General features: G+C 42.5%; 2 protein-coding genes across 3 annotated transcripts in view; both read left to right on the top strand.

Annotated features, from left to right (window-relative positions):
• enpp5 (ectonucleotide pyrophosphatase/phosphodiesterase 5) overlaps nt 1–7223 on the top strand; it is a 12923-nt gene extending 5700 nt beyond the window's left edge. Inside the window, exons 2-4 of the mRNA XM_017408982.3 lie at nt 707–1597; nt 2262–2438; nt 4379–7223. Coding sequence (XP_017264471.1) covers nt 715–1597; nt 2262–2438; nt 4379–4797 — 1479 coding nt within the window. The 5' untranslated portion in view covers nt 707–714 and the 3' untranslated portion in view covers nt 4798–7223. The remainder of the gene's footprint in view (nt 1–706; nt 1598–2261; nt 2439–4378) is intronic.
• A 2913-nt stretch (nt 7224–10136) lies between these two features.
• The window catches only part of clic5b (chloride intracellular channel 5b), a 14816-nt gene continuing 5857 nt past the window's right edge, over nt 10137–19095 (top strand). The window contains exon 1 of one of the 2 annotated variants that reach the window (XM_017409264.2): nt 10137–10837. In XM_017409264.2, the coding sequence (XP_017264753.1) occupies nt 10247–10837 (591 nt within the window). In that variant the 5' untranslated portion in view covers nt 10137–10246. Of the gene's footprint in view, nt 10838–15319; nt 15745–19095 lie in introns of those variants that run through there. The other variant, XM_017409265.3, reaches the window with a different exon arrangement.

Here is a 19095-nt window from a genome sequence, read left to right as displayed (position 1 = left end):
ACTGTGTCCAATATTTATGTTCATCATAAGGGGTCTTCGGGCTGCACTTCGTCTGGCCCCTCACCTAGGACCTGTCTGCCTTGGGTGACCCTACTAGGGGCATGAAGCCCCTGACAGCATAGCTCCTAGGATCATTGGGACACTCAAACCCCTCCACCACGATAAGGTGGCAGCCCAGGGAGAAACCATAATTAGTTGTGTGATATTCCATGCAGCGTTTTTTTTTTCTTTTAGCTTAACACATTAAACATTCAGCAATTGTTACTGGCATAGAAATTCAACACGAGTGCATGTTTTAGTAAAAAGAACAAAAATTCTCAGTTTATGCTTTTTTTTTTTTTTACGATTGCTTGATCAGCAGGCTGTCCTCTTCCTGGTTTCACCTCAGTTTAGATCTGATCCTTTCCAGAACTAAAACATTTTTTTGCCTGGTGGTTGTCTGCTCAAACACTGAAAACGACCTGGATGACTGAGAATAGAACAGAAATTTTATTTTGTTGTATTTGTAACATTCTCTGTCGAATACCCTGGTCAAACTCATGCCAGTCATTATATGTTATCATTTTCCATGTTGCGCCACCTATTTTCTTATTGAAATTGGATCAGGTGTCACTTGCAACCCTGTCTGGAGTTGGTGCTCTGTATTTCTCCTGGCTGAAGAGCTTAATGGCTTTGCTTGAGCAAACTGTATGTTTGTTTTTTGAAGGCTGCATCATGGCCCGCCGCACGATGCTGAGCTGCTTGCTGCCAGGAGCACTCAGTCCTCTTTTCTGCCTGTGGGCCGTTCTGCTGCCCGTGGTCTCCCCAAACAGCCTGAACCACCACGAGCATCAGGACCCCCGGCCCAAGCTGCTGCTCGTGTCCTTCGACGGCTTCCGCTGGGACTACATCGACCGTGTCCCGACGCCTAACTTCCGCAAAGTCATGGACGAGGGCGTGAAGGTGGAGTTTGTGGAGAACGTTTACATCACCAAGACCTACCCCAACCATTACAGCATGGTGACGGGTCTGTACGCCGAGACGCACGGCATCGTGGCCAATGAGATGTACGACCCCGCCCTCAACCTGTCCTTCTCCATGGAGACCGACAGCATGTATGACCCGAGGTGGTGGGAGGAGGCCGCGCCTCTCTGGGTGACCATTCAGAAAGACGGAGGGCGGAGCGGGGCAGCGATGTGGCCGGGGTCCGACGTGAAGATCCACGGCATGTTCCCCACTCGGTACCTCCAATACAACGCGTCTGTGTCCTTCGAGTACAGGGTGAGGCGGCTCGTCGAGTGGCTCTCTGCACCTGAAGAGGAGGCAGTGGATTTTGGAGTTCTCTACTGGGAGGAGCCGGATGAGAGCGGGCACAACCTGGGCCCTCAGAGCCCCCTCATGGACGCGATCATCGCTGGGATTGACGAGAAGCTCGGCTTCCTCATGGATGAGCTGAAGAAGGCCGGGCTGTACGAGAAAGTGAACCTGATTGTGACCAGTGACCATGGGATGGCACAGCTCTCCCCTGAGAAGATCATAGAACTGGATGAGTACGTGGACAGAGACCTGTACACCTGGGTGGATAAGAGTCCGGTGGTGGGAATCATGCCCAAAGAAGGTAATACTTTGAGGAAATACATTCATTTTGTCAAATTAGACTATTTAAACACTGCCAGTGGCTTCATGCTAATCATATAAAGGAACACTGAACTCAATACTTTGTAAGAAAGCAAAAACATTAAACATAAACAAATTAAAGGCCTACCATTTCTCAAAAGAATGCATATCACCCACCACCTTTTATTGCAGAGTTTTAGCCGTTTAGGTCAAATCCTTAGAATAATGTTATTATTATTTAATTATTATGCTGTATTGCAAAATGCCACTCTCAGACTATCAGCTACTACCACATCAGATTTTACCTCAAAATCTACAAAACTGAGTTGTAGCCATTTTTGTGTTTTCTAAGGTCAATTGGCTGCAGCAACCATCTTGATTTGGGTTGTAGGTACATCCAATAACTATGTACTGTCTCGTTAAAATTTGTCCACTGGTGTCATGAGCTATTTTACAGACAGAAAGACAAAACATTATCACCCACATTTAACCTTTTAGTGGCAGGCAATAATAAGATGTTTATAGTCACTAGAGCTGCATTTGAAAACACTTACTTTATTATTTAATACTGTAAGCTGATTTTGTTAGTTTAACTTCAGTGTAGAATCTCGTGTTCTGGTTCTTGAGGAATAAAATTACTGTTTTTCTTGTGATCTCCCCTAAAGGGAAGGTCGATGAAGTGTACGGTTTGCTCATGGACGCGAACCCAAACATGGTGGCGTACAAGAAGGAGGAGGTCCCCGCGCGCCTCCATTATCAGCACAACATCAGGATCACGCCCATCCTGCTAGAGGCCAAGGAGGGCTGGACCATCATGCAGAACCGGAGCGGACCTTTCATGCGTATGTTTTCAGACGCCGTCAAGCCGCGCCGAGAAATGATTCTAATAATCGCTCTAATAATAGCTTCACAGGTGATTTATTTTAGTCTCCGTGCCAAGGCAAACACATGTTATAACAAGTGGAATTAACACACACTCACTTAAAAAAAAATGACAGATTAGTTCTCCCTTTGGACCAGCAGAAGTGTGGGTTTTATCTCTCAGCCTGGAAATGTAATTTCTAATTCAAAGGAAATCTAGGAGCTCGTCTTCAGATTAGCAATGTCAGACGAAGCCGCTCTACATTGACTAATTTAATTGCTTCTTTCCTTCATGGTTGAAAGCTTGTTAATTAATAAAATTACCATATGAAGCCTGCCGCTGGAAGGAGAACCCACCGAGTCTCCATGATGTGAAGTTCTTCCTACACGTGTGTAACATGATTCTGTCCTCTTTATGAATACTTACCTGTACCGTAGAGCTGCTTTGCCTTAAAGAGCAAAAGGCTTTGATTGCAAATCTAAAGCTAATAGAGCCTTTTGGTGTTTTTCAGTTCTGCAACTATTATTGGTAATATTGCTGATGATGTGTTAAAGACATTTAACTCAAAGCCCGTTTTATGGTCGTGCAAAGCCCAAATAAAACCATCAAAAGCATAAAAAGGGAGCTGCAAATTCAGCATCTGCTATATTCTGTGTGGAAAAGGAGAAAAAAACAACACATTGTCACGCTTGTCAGCATAAAAAAAAGGTCCACAGAGGAGAACAGCGGTGAGCGATGACAGGATCTTTTTCACGATAAAAAAAGAAAAATCTCTTCATAACAAACATCAAGATAAAGAACTCTGTCTGGGAGGTAGCTATATTAATAACTGAGAGCTTTATTAAAATGAAAAAATGCATCGATAAGTGCTAGCCATCCGTTTCATAATCTAAAGGCCAAATCAGACTGAAAAAAATAAACAAAAACCATGTTGCTGTTTTCTCTTTACATAACCAGATAACTAAAAACCGATCTGGCTTACAATAAACTTCAGCTTGTAATGATATTTTTTATTCTTGTTAAATAAGCCTGACCAAGCATTATTAATACATCAGAACCCGGCGTTACTTCTGTGTGACAATAAAACATTTTTACCTGAGAAATGCTTTGCCATCACTGCTGTTTTTTGCTTGTTGAGAATAATCAACGACATAAAAGTCGGATAAAATGTGACATGAACGTTCACATTGCTGATATGTACCTGATTCAGTACCACATACTGACCAGACCTGGACTGGATATGAAAAGCTCTGATATGTGTCGCATAGGAACAAAAACCATCTGAATTGGGTTGGTTTCCTTGCAGTGTGAACTTGACCTGAAGATAGGCGGATTTGGACAAGTTCTTAAATACTTATTATCACCGTGGCTTTCAGACCAGGACATTAAAGTCTGTAAGTCAATGTTTTCTGTCATAGCAGAGCTCACGTGCAGGTGTCTGAAATACAGCTCTAGCACACTAGAATTTCCAGAAACTAAATTGCAAAGGGTATGAAACACCTGTGACAACTCTCCAACCATTCTGAAAGAAAATTTGACGCACAAGTTCTTTGTTCAAAATTCAATTGACAAAACTGCGAGCCTCTGCAGTTCACTGAGGAAACTGAGAATCCCTGCAAATATTTTGAAACTTCTATTAGCGACTCCCTCATAAATGCCATCCTGCCAACTAGTCGCAGCTCATTGAGATACTGGCTTTAAAGAAAGTTCTAATATAGAAATGCTTCATCTAGTTTAAACACAAACACAGTAGCCTAGAATTACAGCCAAGTTTCTGCTTCACTTTGTTGTATTAGTTATACAACTTGAGGAGGTAATCTTTAGTATTTGCCTCAGTCAGATGTTTTTAAGCTCTAAGTTTACCTGATGGAGTTTGGCGTGTGATAAATTTGTGACATTTATTTTTGTTGTGTTCTTCAGTGGGAAACCATGGCTACGACAACACCCTCCGCAGCATGCAGCCTGTGTTTGTGGCCCGCGGACCAGCTTTTCGCCAGAATTACGTGAAGACCGCCATGCGCTCCATTGACCTCTACCCCCTGATGTGCCACATCCTTTCCACCCGCCCTCTGCCGAACAACGGCTCGCTCCTCAACATCCAGGACCTCCTGTCCTCCGAGCCAGCTGCTTCCACGCCCACCCCAGCTCACCCAGCCACCCCTCCTGAGCACCACGGGTACTCCTACGCCCCGGTCGTGGGCTCGTTCATCGGCGTGGTCATGGTGCTGGGCTTCCTGGTGGTCTACGTCTTATTGGTCACGCTCAAACAGCGGCCCGCATTAAAACACAGGAGCTGGGAGATGTCACAGCCATTACTGCAAGAGGACTTGCACCTGTAGGAGACAGCAAAAATGGAAGGAAAAAAAAGAAGAGGAGCTCTTGCTCCCCAAAGGTATTATGCTCTGTCCAGAAGTATTCCCCAAATGTCTCCTTTTCACCACAAAAACAACAAACAAAACAGGAATTGTGCTGCTGTTTTCATTGATTAGAGATCAAGGAAATCTAATCTAACCTCCTGATCATGTGTAGCGATGTCTCAGGTGTAAGGGAAACGTTGCAGGGCTTGCTTCTGCTGCAGGTTTAATCAAAATAACAAAAATCTTGCTTCGATTGTGATTTTTTTGCCTAAAACCATCCTAGTATTTTCATTGTCACATGATACGTAGACACTTAGGAGGGGAATGTTACTCTGAGGGTCTGACAAGTAGGAGCTTTTGGTGGCCGAAGCGTTGGCAAGGTGTTGGTGTGCTCAAACCTAATCTGTTTGCCAGAAGAGCTCGTAGCGGTGCTCCGAAGCCAGTTTGCACTTTTCTGAGCATTTTTCGCAAAATGTGCACGGGAATTCGTACTCAGAGTCTGGGAGTTTCCACCTTTTAGTGTTAGCAGAATACGCCTCATCCGAAACTCATAAAACTAGCAACACGTTCTGTGGATGTATGTGGAAACACAGAAGAACTTCTGTCTCCAGCACCGTCTTGTTCTTATTCACTTAGTTTTTTTTTCTTCCGTTCTGGTAGTATCCCAGATGAAATGATAATAATCAAACTAAAACAGCTTTAATGTTGTCAGGCAGAAGGATTGAATGTCAGTGTCTGATATTGTTCTTAATTTTAAAGTGACTAATTAATGTTGTTCTCAAAATAACATCAAATCAAAGTTTTTGACACATTCCTAAGAGTCCAAATGCCAAATTTAGATATTAATACATGTTTTTAATCTTAAAATTTACCCTACAAATTGTGTTTATTAAAGGATCTTTTAGTGTTAGTGTTGATTCAGTCTACCAGATTTAAATCCAAACTAAAAATCATCCTTTTGACCAGAACTCATTTTATTAAAATAACTTGTAAATTCTTTCACATTTTATATTGCTACAGTGCAAAAAACAGGGTCTTAAAAAAAATCTGTTTATCAAGAACAAGTTCTGTGTTTTTCTACTTTGTTTACATTTATCGAGAAAACCTTTAAGCTGTTAAAGCTGCGCTTATGTATCGGTCTAAATCAGAGATTATCTGTAAAACTAAGCCTCAGCCCCAATACGACAGATATTTTTATAAACAGATATATTTTGCTTTGTTTATAAAAAACAACTTTGTCCACGATTCTAACAGAAACGCTGAAGTACCCTTGCCGTGCCTGTAGGGGGCGAGAACGTCCACATTAACAACACATCAAAATACAGAGAAAGAGATGCTACAACAACCATTGTAGCTCGTTTATTTGTTTAATACTGATTTAATTCTGCTATAAACTATTTCAGTTCACGATCAAAGATCAGGATGAAGAGACAAACAAAAACACGCAAACAGAAACGCTACAGAAAATCTCAACAACAAAAAAAGCCTCCCAACCTATTTATATGTGTATATATTTGCAGTGGTGTAGATGGGGTCACAGTATGTACTGTATTTGTTTAAAAAAAAAAAAAGATTTTCAGAATATGGGACAATTAATAACGGTAATACTGTGATTTACCGTAAAACCTGTGATACAGATATTTGCACATACAGTCTAGCACTACTCTCTTTCAAGCAGAGGTTGTACAAAGACATTTATCTGATTCATATTTCTGTTTATCTATTAAAATAGGAGCTTGGTTGTACTTGTACTCCGTTGCAGAGCTGAACAAACAGCTGTGTGGTTGATGGTTTTACGAAGCACGTAGATTTCAACCCTTTCATATTAGACACAATGCATTTTTCCCGCTCTTCTGCTTGAACCAACCAGCTCAGCAGTTCTTTATTTAGAAAGCTTCACATATTTTCCACTCAAAACATGAATTAGTCTTCACAGCTTATTGTTTAAAGCGGTACTAGAAATCGTAATAATTTAAAAGCGAATGTCAGTGTACAACTTCGGACAATCTTACCTTCCTGGTATTTATAGAGTTGCACTTGTTTTTATGCTGGCAAAACCGACCGATGGACGGGCTGGCTTTAACGTGACGCAGGCGGGACTGAAAAGTGTTATATTTGTTTTATTTATTTGTGAGCATCTGGCAAACGTCGATTTGAGTTGGGGCACACCGGTGCCTTTGCAGCCCCGCTCTTGGACAGCAGTCGGTTTGATTTATTTGACATTCTCAAATCTATGCAAAACAGATTTGTATGTCGTAAATTAAAGAAGGACCAAAGTCTAGCTAGAATAATTCCACCACTTGTTCTGCTTGTGGCCTGAGCACTGAAATAAAGTGTTACTTTATAGAAAAAAAAAAAAAACCCAACAAAAAAACAACCCTCGCTGTGATTAAGCTAAAATATTCAAAGGTCTTAAGTGTCGTCAACACTGTTCATTTATGAATGTTACTTGGAAGCAGATGTTGCATTTAGGACTCACGCTGTGTCAGACTACTTATATTGTTCATTTCATGAGCTAATCACAACCATTTGCCTTTAAACTTAGCAGAGAACACATCTTAAAGTAAATGTGTCCATTAATAGTTTGACCGTCTTTGTCGCGTTCGTCTCCGAAGAGGATTTTCCCTCCATACGTCATACTTTGATCGTCACGACCATATTGTTGGTGAAATGTGAAGTGCAATTGCTATCTGTGAGTATTACAGTCTTAGGGATTTTTAGACTTTACTGTCATTTGGTTGAGAAGATTATTTTCGGCGCGACTTGCAGGAACCAGTTTTCCGGTAATTTGCACTAAAGGATTGAAGCAAAGGAGACTGAAGGTGCTTTTTAGGACGCGTGGCTTTTTTGATTCGTTTCTAGTTTGTTGTTGCTATTTAGAAAGAATGATTTTAAAAAGGCTCAATGCCTTTTTATTAAAAGGCCTTTTAATTAGCATAAATGATAAGGTAGAAGTCCTAGAATCCAAAACAATTATGTTTATATTTTTGCAGCACCTTTGAAAAAAATTAAACCGATTTTTGCTTTTTAATGCTTCGACTGAAACCTGTGCCCCAAAAAGCAGCAGACATCACTGTGATATAGATAAATATATATATATACTTTTTACTAAATTTAAATGAATAAATTGAAAAGCCTTTATATAAATTAATAACTTCCTGGTTATTTTACTGTTTTACTACGAAAAAGAAAAGTGTTGTCTGATGATCTTTCCTGACTTGTTGACATAAAACTGAAATCTAATCAGACTATATTTCAAAAGTTATTCACTTGTAGTTCTTAGAAGTTTATGGATTTGAAATGTGGCTATTTAATATGATTGACAAATTAATTATCTTTGCCATGTTGATGCAGTTAAATAGTCTTCTGAAAATAAAGGGAATTCTAAAAGCCAAATGTATGCTGATATTGTCTTTTTCTTTTTAAAGATGCACCAATCAGTTTTTCGGTGCTGGATTTCTGTAAAGCTGTGACCTAACGATTCCCATTTTAGCCAGCACAAATTTATTTTAGGGATTATATTAACAGGATATAAATTTTAGAAAAATAAATATTTTATCTGAAACATATGTCTTATCCTACATTTCATACTAATACAAAACTTTCAAAAAAAGAAACAAAGCCCTCTCTGTGACTGGAAAACTACAAATATTATCCACCAGGTTACTGAAACAAGCTACTGGTACAAATACAACACAACAAGTACAATATAGCCCCTTTTATAAGTCTGATTATCGCTTCTTAATGGTTTCTTATTTTGTTATTGTTCATTTTTTGCACAATTCAAAACGTAACACTGCACCGTATCACAGGACTATCATCATTTCTTCTACTAAACCTGAGTTTAAAACTGCAGTAAAGGCCAACATATTGATAAAAAAACTCATTTGCTATCAGATTTGTTGGATTGTTAAATCATTCATTAGTTTTACTGCAACTATACACTGTCATAAAAATTGCTTCATAATCATAACAATTAGGCTAATCTATTGTTGATATAGAGCCTTTGCCAAAACTGCTTATTTTGCCACGATGGACAAAAGTAACCGAAGGCTGACTTAAAGCTACAAGTAGCATAAGAAGGCAAAAATAGAGCAAATATGCTGCCGCAGATTCTAAAGACAATGTTTCTAAAGGAACATAGAGATCTGGATGTATTCTATAGGGCAAATAAAGTGAAATATTTAGAAAAATAATAAGGCTTAGAATACTGTAAATGCTGACGTAGCCTCCTCACAGCTAACAAAAGAAGCTTCAACACGAGGAATAAATACAGAATCTACCTGATTCTGCTCTGTGTTTGTCTTTTGGTTGCAAGCGGTCGTTCTTCACACGGTATGCTGGACTTGAATGTGTCACCACTTTAGGTGGCAGCTGGAAAAGAAAACATCCCTGAGCAGTGAAGTGTGCGACAAACAAACCCCTCTGTGGATGATTCTACGGAGGTGTGTTTCCTTTTAGTAGCATCTTACACATCTTCTTCCTCCTCTCACTTGATTTTTCGAACACCTCACAGATACAGGGGCTGAGTCTTCTTTGCTCTGTAAAAACGTCTGAATGGAAAATGTGGTGCAATCATGGATTCAAGTAAAAAAAAAAAAAAAAAAAAAGCCAGCTTTGAGTTTGGAGTTGGCCTGTCACTAGTGGAGCCAGTCCAGCTGAAAACCAGCTGCTTAATTGCTGCATGGCTATTTTTCTTGTTTTGTCTGAGGCTAGTGCCTGTATAAATGGTAAATGGCTTGCATTTGTATAGCTTTTAATCTAGTCCAAGGACCCCAAAGTGTTTTACACTACAATCCTTAATTCACCCATTGATGGCGGTAAGCTACATAATAGCCACAGCTGTCATGGGCCAGACTGACAGAAGTGAGGCTGCCATTACACCGGCGCCACCAAAACCTCTGACCACCACCGGTAGGTGAAGTGTGAAGTGTCTTGCCCAAGAACACAACGGCTGAGATGGATGGAGCGGGGGCTAGAACCGGGAACCTTCCAGTCACAGAACGAACCCCTACCTCCTGAGCCACTGCCGCCCTTATATGGCAGCGTAAACCATTTATTCTCTTTTCTACTTTTCCATAAGCAAGGTTATTTCACCTGCTCATTAAAAAGGGCCGTAAAATGTTGGATAAACCTGACAGGATTAGATCGATTATTTTACTTGTGTGGCAGTTTTTTTCGTGTTTTTATTAACTACTTACGGTGCAACGTGACCCTTTAATACAGGACTGCCTGCTCTGCCTGAACGAGAGATTGTTCACTTGTTAACTTGCAAGATCAAAGGTCTTTTATGGTTGTTGTTGGAGTTTGCCCGGGCGCTCAGTCAGCCAAAGGCAGGCGGACTGTGCGACCGCTCCAGAGCTTTTCCTCCACGTTGAAATACAGAGGTCTGTCCTCTCCCCCCCTCCTTCCCACAAGAAACCCAGCCAACATGGAGCACGCCTACGAGAACGTCGATCCCGAAAACGGGCACGCCGAGCGCCGCCTCGGGGTCGACAGCCCCAGCCGAGGGCACACGTACGAGAACTCGGATCCGCCCGGCGACCCGCTGTACAGCGAGGTGCAGGTCCATGCCTCCGCGGAGAGGGGCCGCGACTCCCCGGAGTACATGGAGATCAGGGAGGGGGACAAACGCAGCTCCTCCTTGTCATCCTCGTCCTCCTCCTCGTCGTCCAGCGACAACGAGGAGGCCAGGGAGGAGAATCCAGTGATGACCCTGGAGCTGCCGCCTGAGCCGCAGGTGCTGGATGAGGTGGTGAACGGCGAGGGCCTCGGCGGGTCCCGGCGCTCGTCGGCCTCCTCAAGTTCCTCTTCCTCCCACGGAGACGACCAACCGATCCGACCCAACATCCACGACGAGGATAACGCCGAGGACGGGCTGCTGATGTCGTACACTCATCCCAACACGAAGGGGGAGGACACCGTGGACTACAGCCTCAAGACTCTGGAGAACGTCACTCTAGACGAGGACAGCAAGGCGCCAGCTGACCCCAGCCAGCCAACAGTCTCCCTGTTTGTTAAGGTAAGGTCACCAGACTTCAACAACTGTTTAACACAAAACATTTATTGTACCCCACCCAGAAATACTAGATCTTCCTTTATTTAATGGGTTACCGACATACACGGGCACAGTTTTACCAGCAAATCATTGCTTGGCCTAAAAGAAGCATAAAAAAGTAATTGTTTTATCTTCTGGTTGATAACACTTCCCATATTTTTAACATTGAGATCTGCTAAATACATTCAGGTTGTAAAATAATCTGAAGCATTGGCATTAATGACTCACTGCAAGTCTCCATAGCTTATTTATTGACACAGTTTGGACAAAGTTCACTGCTGACGCCTGACTCATTTCGTGTTTAAGCAAGGAAAAGTACCATAGTATTGTTTAGAAGTGTGTGTTGAGATGTTTTTATTTCAGAGCAGTAGTATTTTATGCAGGCAGTGATTTGTTCTCATGGGGCAGAACATTTGACTTTGTGACTTTTGTCTCATCTAATAATTAACCCCGTTTCCTGTCAGGGCCTTAGTAACTGGAGGCAAGCTGCACGCCTGAATCAGTCAGGAGTATTTTGCAGCTTTTTGTGGTTGGACCTGAATGTTGAGCTCCGTATTGTTAGTGCTTTACCAAGCTGAGCACGAAACAATGGCCCAAACAAAGTGCTTAACCTTTCAGGTTCACACTCGTACACGGAGCGTGGATGAGTTCAGATTTAGTCCGAGCACACTCGAACATCAGAGGCAAAGAGGAAGGCCAAACAGGAGATATCGGGATGCAGTTAGAGAGGACATGGAGGTAGGTGGGGTGAGGACAGAGGACGCAGAGGACAGAGTTAGATGGAGGAGGGCGACTCGTTGTGGCGACCCCTGAAATGGGAATGGCTGAAAGCAAAAAGAAGAAGACTTAAACATCAGAAGGCCTGGGAATCAAACCACCAACCTTCAGACTGATGAACTGCAGCTCTAAGATCTCGGCAAAGGCCACAGGTGGGCGATAAATGTCTTGTGAACCACTGGACGGGTCTTACTGAAATTTTCAGAACATAATCATTGGTTGCACCCCTGCTACTGATTGACCTTTGGAGCCAACACCAATTCAAGATGTCCGCCACAGCTGATCAACCTTAGCCAACACATAATTGTCTGTAACTCAGTTGGATTTACAGATATTGGGCTTTAATTAGATGTGGCCAACAGATCGTGCAGAGTCGACCAAAATGACTATAACTTTGTCATTTCTCAACATAAAACGATCTCAATTTAAAACTCTGGGATGAAAGGTGATGGGCGATATCCAATCAGTGCTAATAAAACACTCTTTACTGTGGCTTTTTGTCTTTTTAATGCACATAAAGACAAAAATAACCAACGGATGACAACCAATAGAAGAAACTCACACCTTTTTGATTGTTTGTGTTGTAGGAGTCGTTCAGGAGACTCTGCTTTTCGCAGGTGATTTGATGGAACTGAACCCACGCGGTCGGGTCCAACCTCTGTCATTTACAGCACCAAACTGATAAAAGCCCAGCTTTTAATCATAAATACTTGTTATCGCACGGAGCATAGTTCACTGCAGAAGCTACATCTTTGCCCTCCCTGTTCCTCCCGTCTGAGCGAATCAAAGCAGGGCTCCTTAACAGCAGAGCAAAATAAAAGTGCGCAGTTTCGACACGGGGACGCAAAATCTTGGCGTTGTTTCCAAGCCATGATAATTATGGACCGTAAATCACTGCGGCGGCAACTTCTCCAGTCCATCGCCCCGCCCCTCTGCCTTCACTCTGGATCCTCCTGTCAGGGGCGATCCAAGGCGTGGGTGGATTTTTCAGCAGTTTTATCTTCAACGACCGCCATAAATTAAACCAAGCCCTGATATAAAAAGCAGGGAGGGAGCGTTGGGAGGTCATCTGTTTTCGCTGACAGCTGAGTAGGCTATCACCGAGAAGCATTTTTACAGCAGTCTTTATGGGTTGTTTTTTTTTTAAACTCTGTAAACCTTGCTGAAGATGAAATTGGCGAATCAGACACTCATATTCTTAGTGCCTAGCTTCACAGATAGCTTATGTCACAGCTTTAAAAAAAAAAAAAGGTAAGACAACGCTTACGGTGTTGTTTGGTTTACACAAGAGGAACGTTCAAACACACCCCTTCACCTTGGCTCCTGAAGGATACGAATATCTGTTACTGTTTGACACCGAGAGTCAATGATTAACTCAAGTCCCTGATTTGAGCTTCTCTTTGTGACTTCTTAGAGGGTCTGAAAGGCTTTCTTATCATCAAAGTTGTATCAATCTACAAAGGAAAATAAATCTGTATCCTTTAAAGCCATAATAGCTGTCAAAACATGCGATTTTTCAGTATTTTTGATTTGGATTTTTTGTATTATCTATAATAAAAAAAAAATCACTAAATACGAATCATTCCCTACCAATGGTCTGCCGCATTGTTTGCAACGAATAAGTGAACGGAGTCGTGTTTTGTGACCAACAAATAGAAGTCGTTTGCTTACATTCGAACACTGCCGAATCCACTTCAAACAGTCCGGGCGCACGGCGGACATCGAGTCCTTAAAATAATCCCCGGGAGTAAACGGGGTCAAAGGGAGAACGATGGAATCAGAGAAAAAAGGAAAGCTGTTTTCATCTGTTTTTGCTGACAGCTGAGTAGGCTATTCAACTGTTGAAGAAAATTCATGAAGTGAGTTGGATGGAAAAGCTCACTTGGCAAACTCTAGACTCTAATGATCTTTACTCTTAGGACGGGGGGGGGGGTATTTTTGCAATCACTTATTTGACATGACATACTTTTATTTAATGTCAATCTTTTGTAGACATTTCATTTCACTTTATTATTAAAGGTTTTTTTTTAATTTTGGAATTGCATTTTTTTTTTGTTGTAAAGAAGACCAATTTATACTGACCACAACCGGTTTATGACGGCAACAAAACGCAGAAAACATCCAAGGGTGTGAATACTTTCTGCACTTCCGAGTGGAAGAAAATGTTTCTAGAAAGGGGAGCCGTGTCCACAACAACAAATAATGATAATAATAAAAAGTTCATAAATAAATGTTTATGGGTGGACATTTCTATTGGTTCTTTACCACCTGAAGCAAGCCGAGTTGCCAGTTTGTGTCAATGTAACATCTTATTATCACCTTATTGGTTTGGATAACTTTTGACCCAATCTGATTTGAGATTAAAGCTCAGATGGGTAAAGCTGTGCTGATAATCAGGGCAGGAAATTCTGTTTACCTTTAAACGGAGCAAGAAAAGCGGACTACAACCTTTATTGTCACTGTGGTTTTTACAGTGAAACCTCAGCTACCAGTAAACTACCACAGACTGCTGTTTTTAGATTTACAATGTTCCTGATGATTACAGGTTGTTTACCTTAAAACAGATTGTATGTTTTTTTTTTTTCAGAATAATTTACTGTAAACAAAGAACAGTACTCAGCTGTGAAATAAACACACTGTACTGTCCTATACTGTCATATTTTTTACAATGACATTCAGGCAACCATAGCTGCCGTTATTTTACTATATTTTCTACATGTTTTTAACAGTTTTGCTTCATATAAAGTACTCATTAAATCAATACACTCCTATCTGATAATGTATGTCTTCTTACTGTGAACGAAAAGGAACCACATAACTCAAACTTTCAACCTTTTAATGATCACCTCCATGTTTTCCCTCCTCGAAATTTTCAACCTTTTTCCCTTTTGAGGAAACATTTTTCATCAAGTATTTAATCAGTGCTGCATGCTAATGAGTCAGCCAGAAGAGGGAGCTGCACTATAAATAGAAACATTTCAGGAAAAAAAGAGAAAAATCTCCCTCATCACATCTGTCTTCCCTTTCATGTTTAGTTTTTTTTTTTCTTCTTTTTTTTTTTTTTGCACTTTCAGGTGATAAATTTATTTATTTTCTTATCTGTCAGGACTCAGCCGAACGCACTGCAACCCAGTTTCCCTTTCGCCGAGTTTATTTTTGTTGCCCTACATAGGCACTTTCTGGAAGTTCCCACCACCGAACTGTCTAAATAAAACCAAAAGCCAAGCGTCGATAAGTCACCGGGGGAATCATCTGGAAGTCTGTTGCTGGTGATCACATAGAACCTGCTGGAGCAGACGCATGTGGACCATGAATAAAATATGAACTCTGCCGCTCCGCTTCTCCAGAACCGATTGAGTGACAGCCAGAGAAACTAAAAGTGGCACGAGGATCCGTCTATTCCTGACGGTGTTGAGAGATTTGGCTCACCTCCGACAGGGTGTGGGCTCTCGAATGTTCTGTTTTTAAAGTTTGAATTAGACGATGAAACCAATCAGAATAGATGAACTGACGGATCGTAATGAAAGCTGACATGGGGGAACGTTTGGGAAAAAGTCGGCACCGATGAGATGTAGCTGTGCTTTTAAGTCCTGTGGGTTTGGTTGGAGTGGAGTGGAGAGCAGAGAGAGAGAGAGAGAGAGAGAGAGAGATGGGGCTCCACCCCCGCCCCCGTTCAGCCTGACACCTGTTGTGCAGCTTGTGCCGGTCCGCTCTCCATCTGTGTCAAAATCAGAGCTTCGACCGAGACCTTGACTGACTCCCGGCCTCTCGCCCCGAGGACGCAGTCAGGACCCGCTTTTCTCCACGACCAGACAGTGATTGTCCCAAATCAGGGAGCGAACCTGAAAACTGAGGGGCGGAATTTCCAGAAGAGGGTGTGAGAGGTCAGCCCTGGAGAGGGACGGATCATTCCCAGAGAGGATAACGGTTTTTGTTTGTTTGGTTGGTTGGTTTTTAAATGGAGGATGTAGATCTCAAAGGATCCGAACAGTTTAAAAAGGACATAAAACAGGAGTCGCAAGTCAAACCCTGAGCACAACGTCATGTCCGCAAACAGCCAAGACAAAGACCCCGAAATTGAGCTTTTTGTGAAGGTAAGACACGACTACGGTTGCCGTGTTTTTTAAAAGTTTTATCAGGGAATCAGCAGAACAGTTTTTTGTTTTTTTTTTTGGTGGCCAGCCCCGTGTGACACAGAAAGCTCCTGTAACCCAAGAGTGGAGGTAGAGTTTCAGCTGGAACAGCACACCGTGCCCTCTGCCATCACCCAGTGAAGCTGAAACTCATGTCAGGGACTCGCACCGGCACCGTTACTTCAGCAGGACGCTTGTTTAGTTGTCCTGTAGCGGCAGATTGAGAAAAACTTGCATGAAGGAATCACAGTCTTGGCCTTTTTTTTATAGTCATACATTCTGCTTCGTTCAGCCGGAAAGTTTCTGAAGACATTTAAAAGCAGCTGAAAAGTTCCAACTTTCTTCACTATAAAGCCCAGTTTAGGACTGACTAAAGAAATCTTAAAGCTCCTGCTAGTTGCTCATTAGGGTCACCATGGTAACCTGTCTCTCTCACTCGCTGACAGTGCTCTTGTCAGCGAAAAATGCAGAGTAGAATCATTGGTTGTGCAAAAACTCTTCACTCATGCATAAAAAAAACAACAACCCTAAAATGAACCCTGAACTGTACCTGGCAGAAGCATCTTGTGATCACACGTGTCACTTTTTTATGTCTGCAGTGTTTTACGTAAGAGAGAGAAGAGTTTAAAAAGAAAAGAGTCTTTCATTTAGTTTTAAGTCAAGACCTCTGAGCTCAGATACAATGGAAGTCGATGAGAGTTTGGATGCACGCACTCTGCAGACTGAGAAAATTGGAGACTAGGTGAGAGCAGACAGAAAGGCCCACGTTCCGGGCGGGAGAACGTGAGAAGTAGCGTAGAGAACGACGTGTTTGCAAAGATTTTGGAAGATTTTGGAAAGTTCTGACAGCTCGAAGAGTGGTGAGCAGCATCATCGCTCTTAGGGTAAACATTCGGGTAAATTCTCCAATGTCCGTGAATCTTAAGCTGCGATTGTGTAAAATAAAATCTCATTTGATGTCAAAATGCCACTTCAGTCCTGTAAACTCCCAACTGCCTGTGATCCATTTAATGATGTTTCTGCTGTGAAGCATATTTGAGCCTCAGAGTGCCAACAAGGGCTGGGGTTCCTCGTTTCCCCCAAATTCCATCTCTACAGGTTGTTTGTTTTGTTTTCAGCGTACGTACCTGCCAGCAAAGATCACGAGACACTACTCTATATATTTTGAACTGTGTTTCCCCAAAGCCGCCAGCTGAGCAGCAGATCAAAAACTGCAGCAGAACTGGACGGTGAGCGGCTAAATAGCAACGAGGGCGCTGCGGGGTTTGTGCGCTGGCACTCGATGCTGGGAACCTTGAGCCGGAGTGGGAGGAAAAAAGGGGTTTAAAAAGAGTCGTGCTGGAAGTGCTGCTGCTCTCCTTCAGGTCCTCTGAGGACTGTTGGAACAAACCAGGCGAGGCGGAGATTAAGCTGCACACCTTCCAGGAACCCAGGCTGTCGAAAGGCCTACTGAGGCACATTTATACCTTGTGTACGGACTTCCTGTTTTGGTTTGGTCTCATTGCTAGAAAAGCATTAAAACCATCACTAACCAAACCCCAAAAAGTCACATTTTATTTTCGAGCGAGGAGTGAAAGGGTCAGATCCTTTGCGTAAAAGAAGCGAGGTTGTAGCTGCAGTTCTAATATTAGCCTTTTCCTCCTGCTGCCATGTGAGATGTGGCGCGCTGTGAGAAGGACCGAAGGGCCGAGCTGTGATGCTGCAGGGCAGCTGCGCATCGACCGGGGACCTAGCTTATATTTTTAGACTTGACCTGCAAATCGAAACAGAACCACGCAAGGTATTCTGGATGTTTTGGAGAAAAAAAATTTCAAGATCCCAGTTTGCACTGTGTGGGGCTTTTACAAAAACCCGTGATGAAGCGTCTTCATGACGTGTAGGGATCAGCAAAGTCAGGGAGTTATGGGGCCTGGAAACGCTGGAGTCTCCGAACCGCTGAGAAAGGGCAGAAAAATGGAGCTGAAAGCGAGCTGCCGTCTCTCTGGCTTCATGCGCTCCACGGGTCAGGCTCTCCGTGGCAGACTTTGTCCTCCACGTTCTAGATGCTGACCGGCTATTATGTGCGGCTGGCTTATTGTGTTACCTCCATGCAAGTGAGCCCGTTCACAACAATGAGCAGGAGCACGAGGCGCACGCAGGCACCACGGTGAACTGGGGAGCATCAGTGGCTGGCCTCAGCTGCTTTTCACGGTTGGCTCAGTTCGCAGGTCTTTGCTCGAGCCGACGGGCGCGCCTGGTCGCGGACGATTGCACCACGCGGCCCACCGACGGCCCGAACGGCTGGCGCTCTAACCGCGAGCCGGTGAGGGGGACCCCCCCCCGCTCGACTGCGGCTCACTCTGGCGCCCCAGAGGCCACTGGACCAGCTGATGGGTTCAGCGTGCATAATTCAGCTGAGCCAGAGGATCATGTGTCGGTGCTGGAGCGCTGCGTGCCGACACACGATATCACAGCGTGTACACAAACGCCGCGTGTGTGCCGGAAGCAATTCAGGGCTTCCTCCTCATCCAGAAAGTCAACAGGCGGCGTGTTCTGTCCTTAAGTGACCAGTCTAAATAAATAAATAAAAAAACAACAAGGAAAAAAAACCTGAAAGACTCAGGAGGAGTCGATGAACTTGACTTTTTCTTTTAATTTGTCAACTAGGCTGTGCTGGCTTTGTTTCTTCTGAATTTAAAAGGATTTCTTAAAGTACAGGGCTTAAGATCAGTTTTAAAGCTCTTTAAAATGTACAATATGAGACATAATACAGAACAATATGTATAATACAGTGCAATGCAATATGATACAATACACTAAAATACAATATTATATAGTACAGTTCAATATGATACAGTATGATCCAATATAATATAATACACAAAGCAGATGGTAGAATACACTAAAATACAGTATACTGTAGTACAGTACAACATGATACAGTACAGTATAGTACAATATGGTAAAATACAGAATTCTCTGGTACAGTATAATGTGGTACTACACAATACAGCATGATACGATACAGTACACAAAATGCAGAATGCTATGGAACAGTATAATATGGTACTATATGATACAGTACAATACAATATGATATGAGACAGTATCATAAAGTATGATACTGTATGAAATACTACACAATATGACCTCTCTGTTCAAAGTACAATCTAATCCAATCAGGGGTGGAAATTAAAAATTTTGTTCACCAGCCATAGTGGCTGGTGGACAAAATTTTTTACCAGCCACTCAAATATTTTACCAGCCACTATTTTTTGTTGTGACAAAAAGTTATTTCATATGATGATGATCGACGCGGGTGGAAGCAGTTGT

Source organism: Kryptolebias marmoratus, linkage group LG19 (genome assembly GCF_001649575.2).
Source record: "Kryptolebias marmoratus isolate JLee-2015 linkage group LG19, ASM164957v2, whole genome shotgun sequence".
In the NCBI taxonomy this organism is placed as follows: domain Eukaryota; kingdom Metazoa; phylum Chordata; class Actinopteri; order Cyprinodontiformes; family Rivulidae; genus Kryptolebias; species Kryptolebias marmoratus.
The sequence above is the reverse complement of the archived record's forward strand: the minus strand, read 5'-3'. Positions and strand labels throughout refer to the sequence as shown.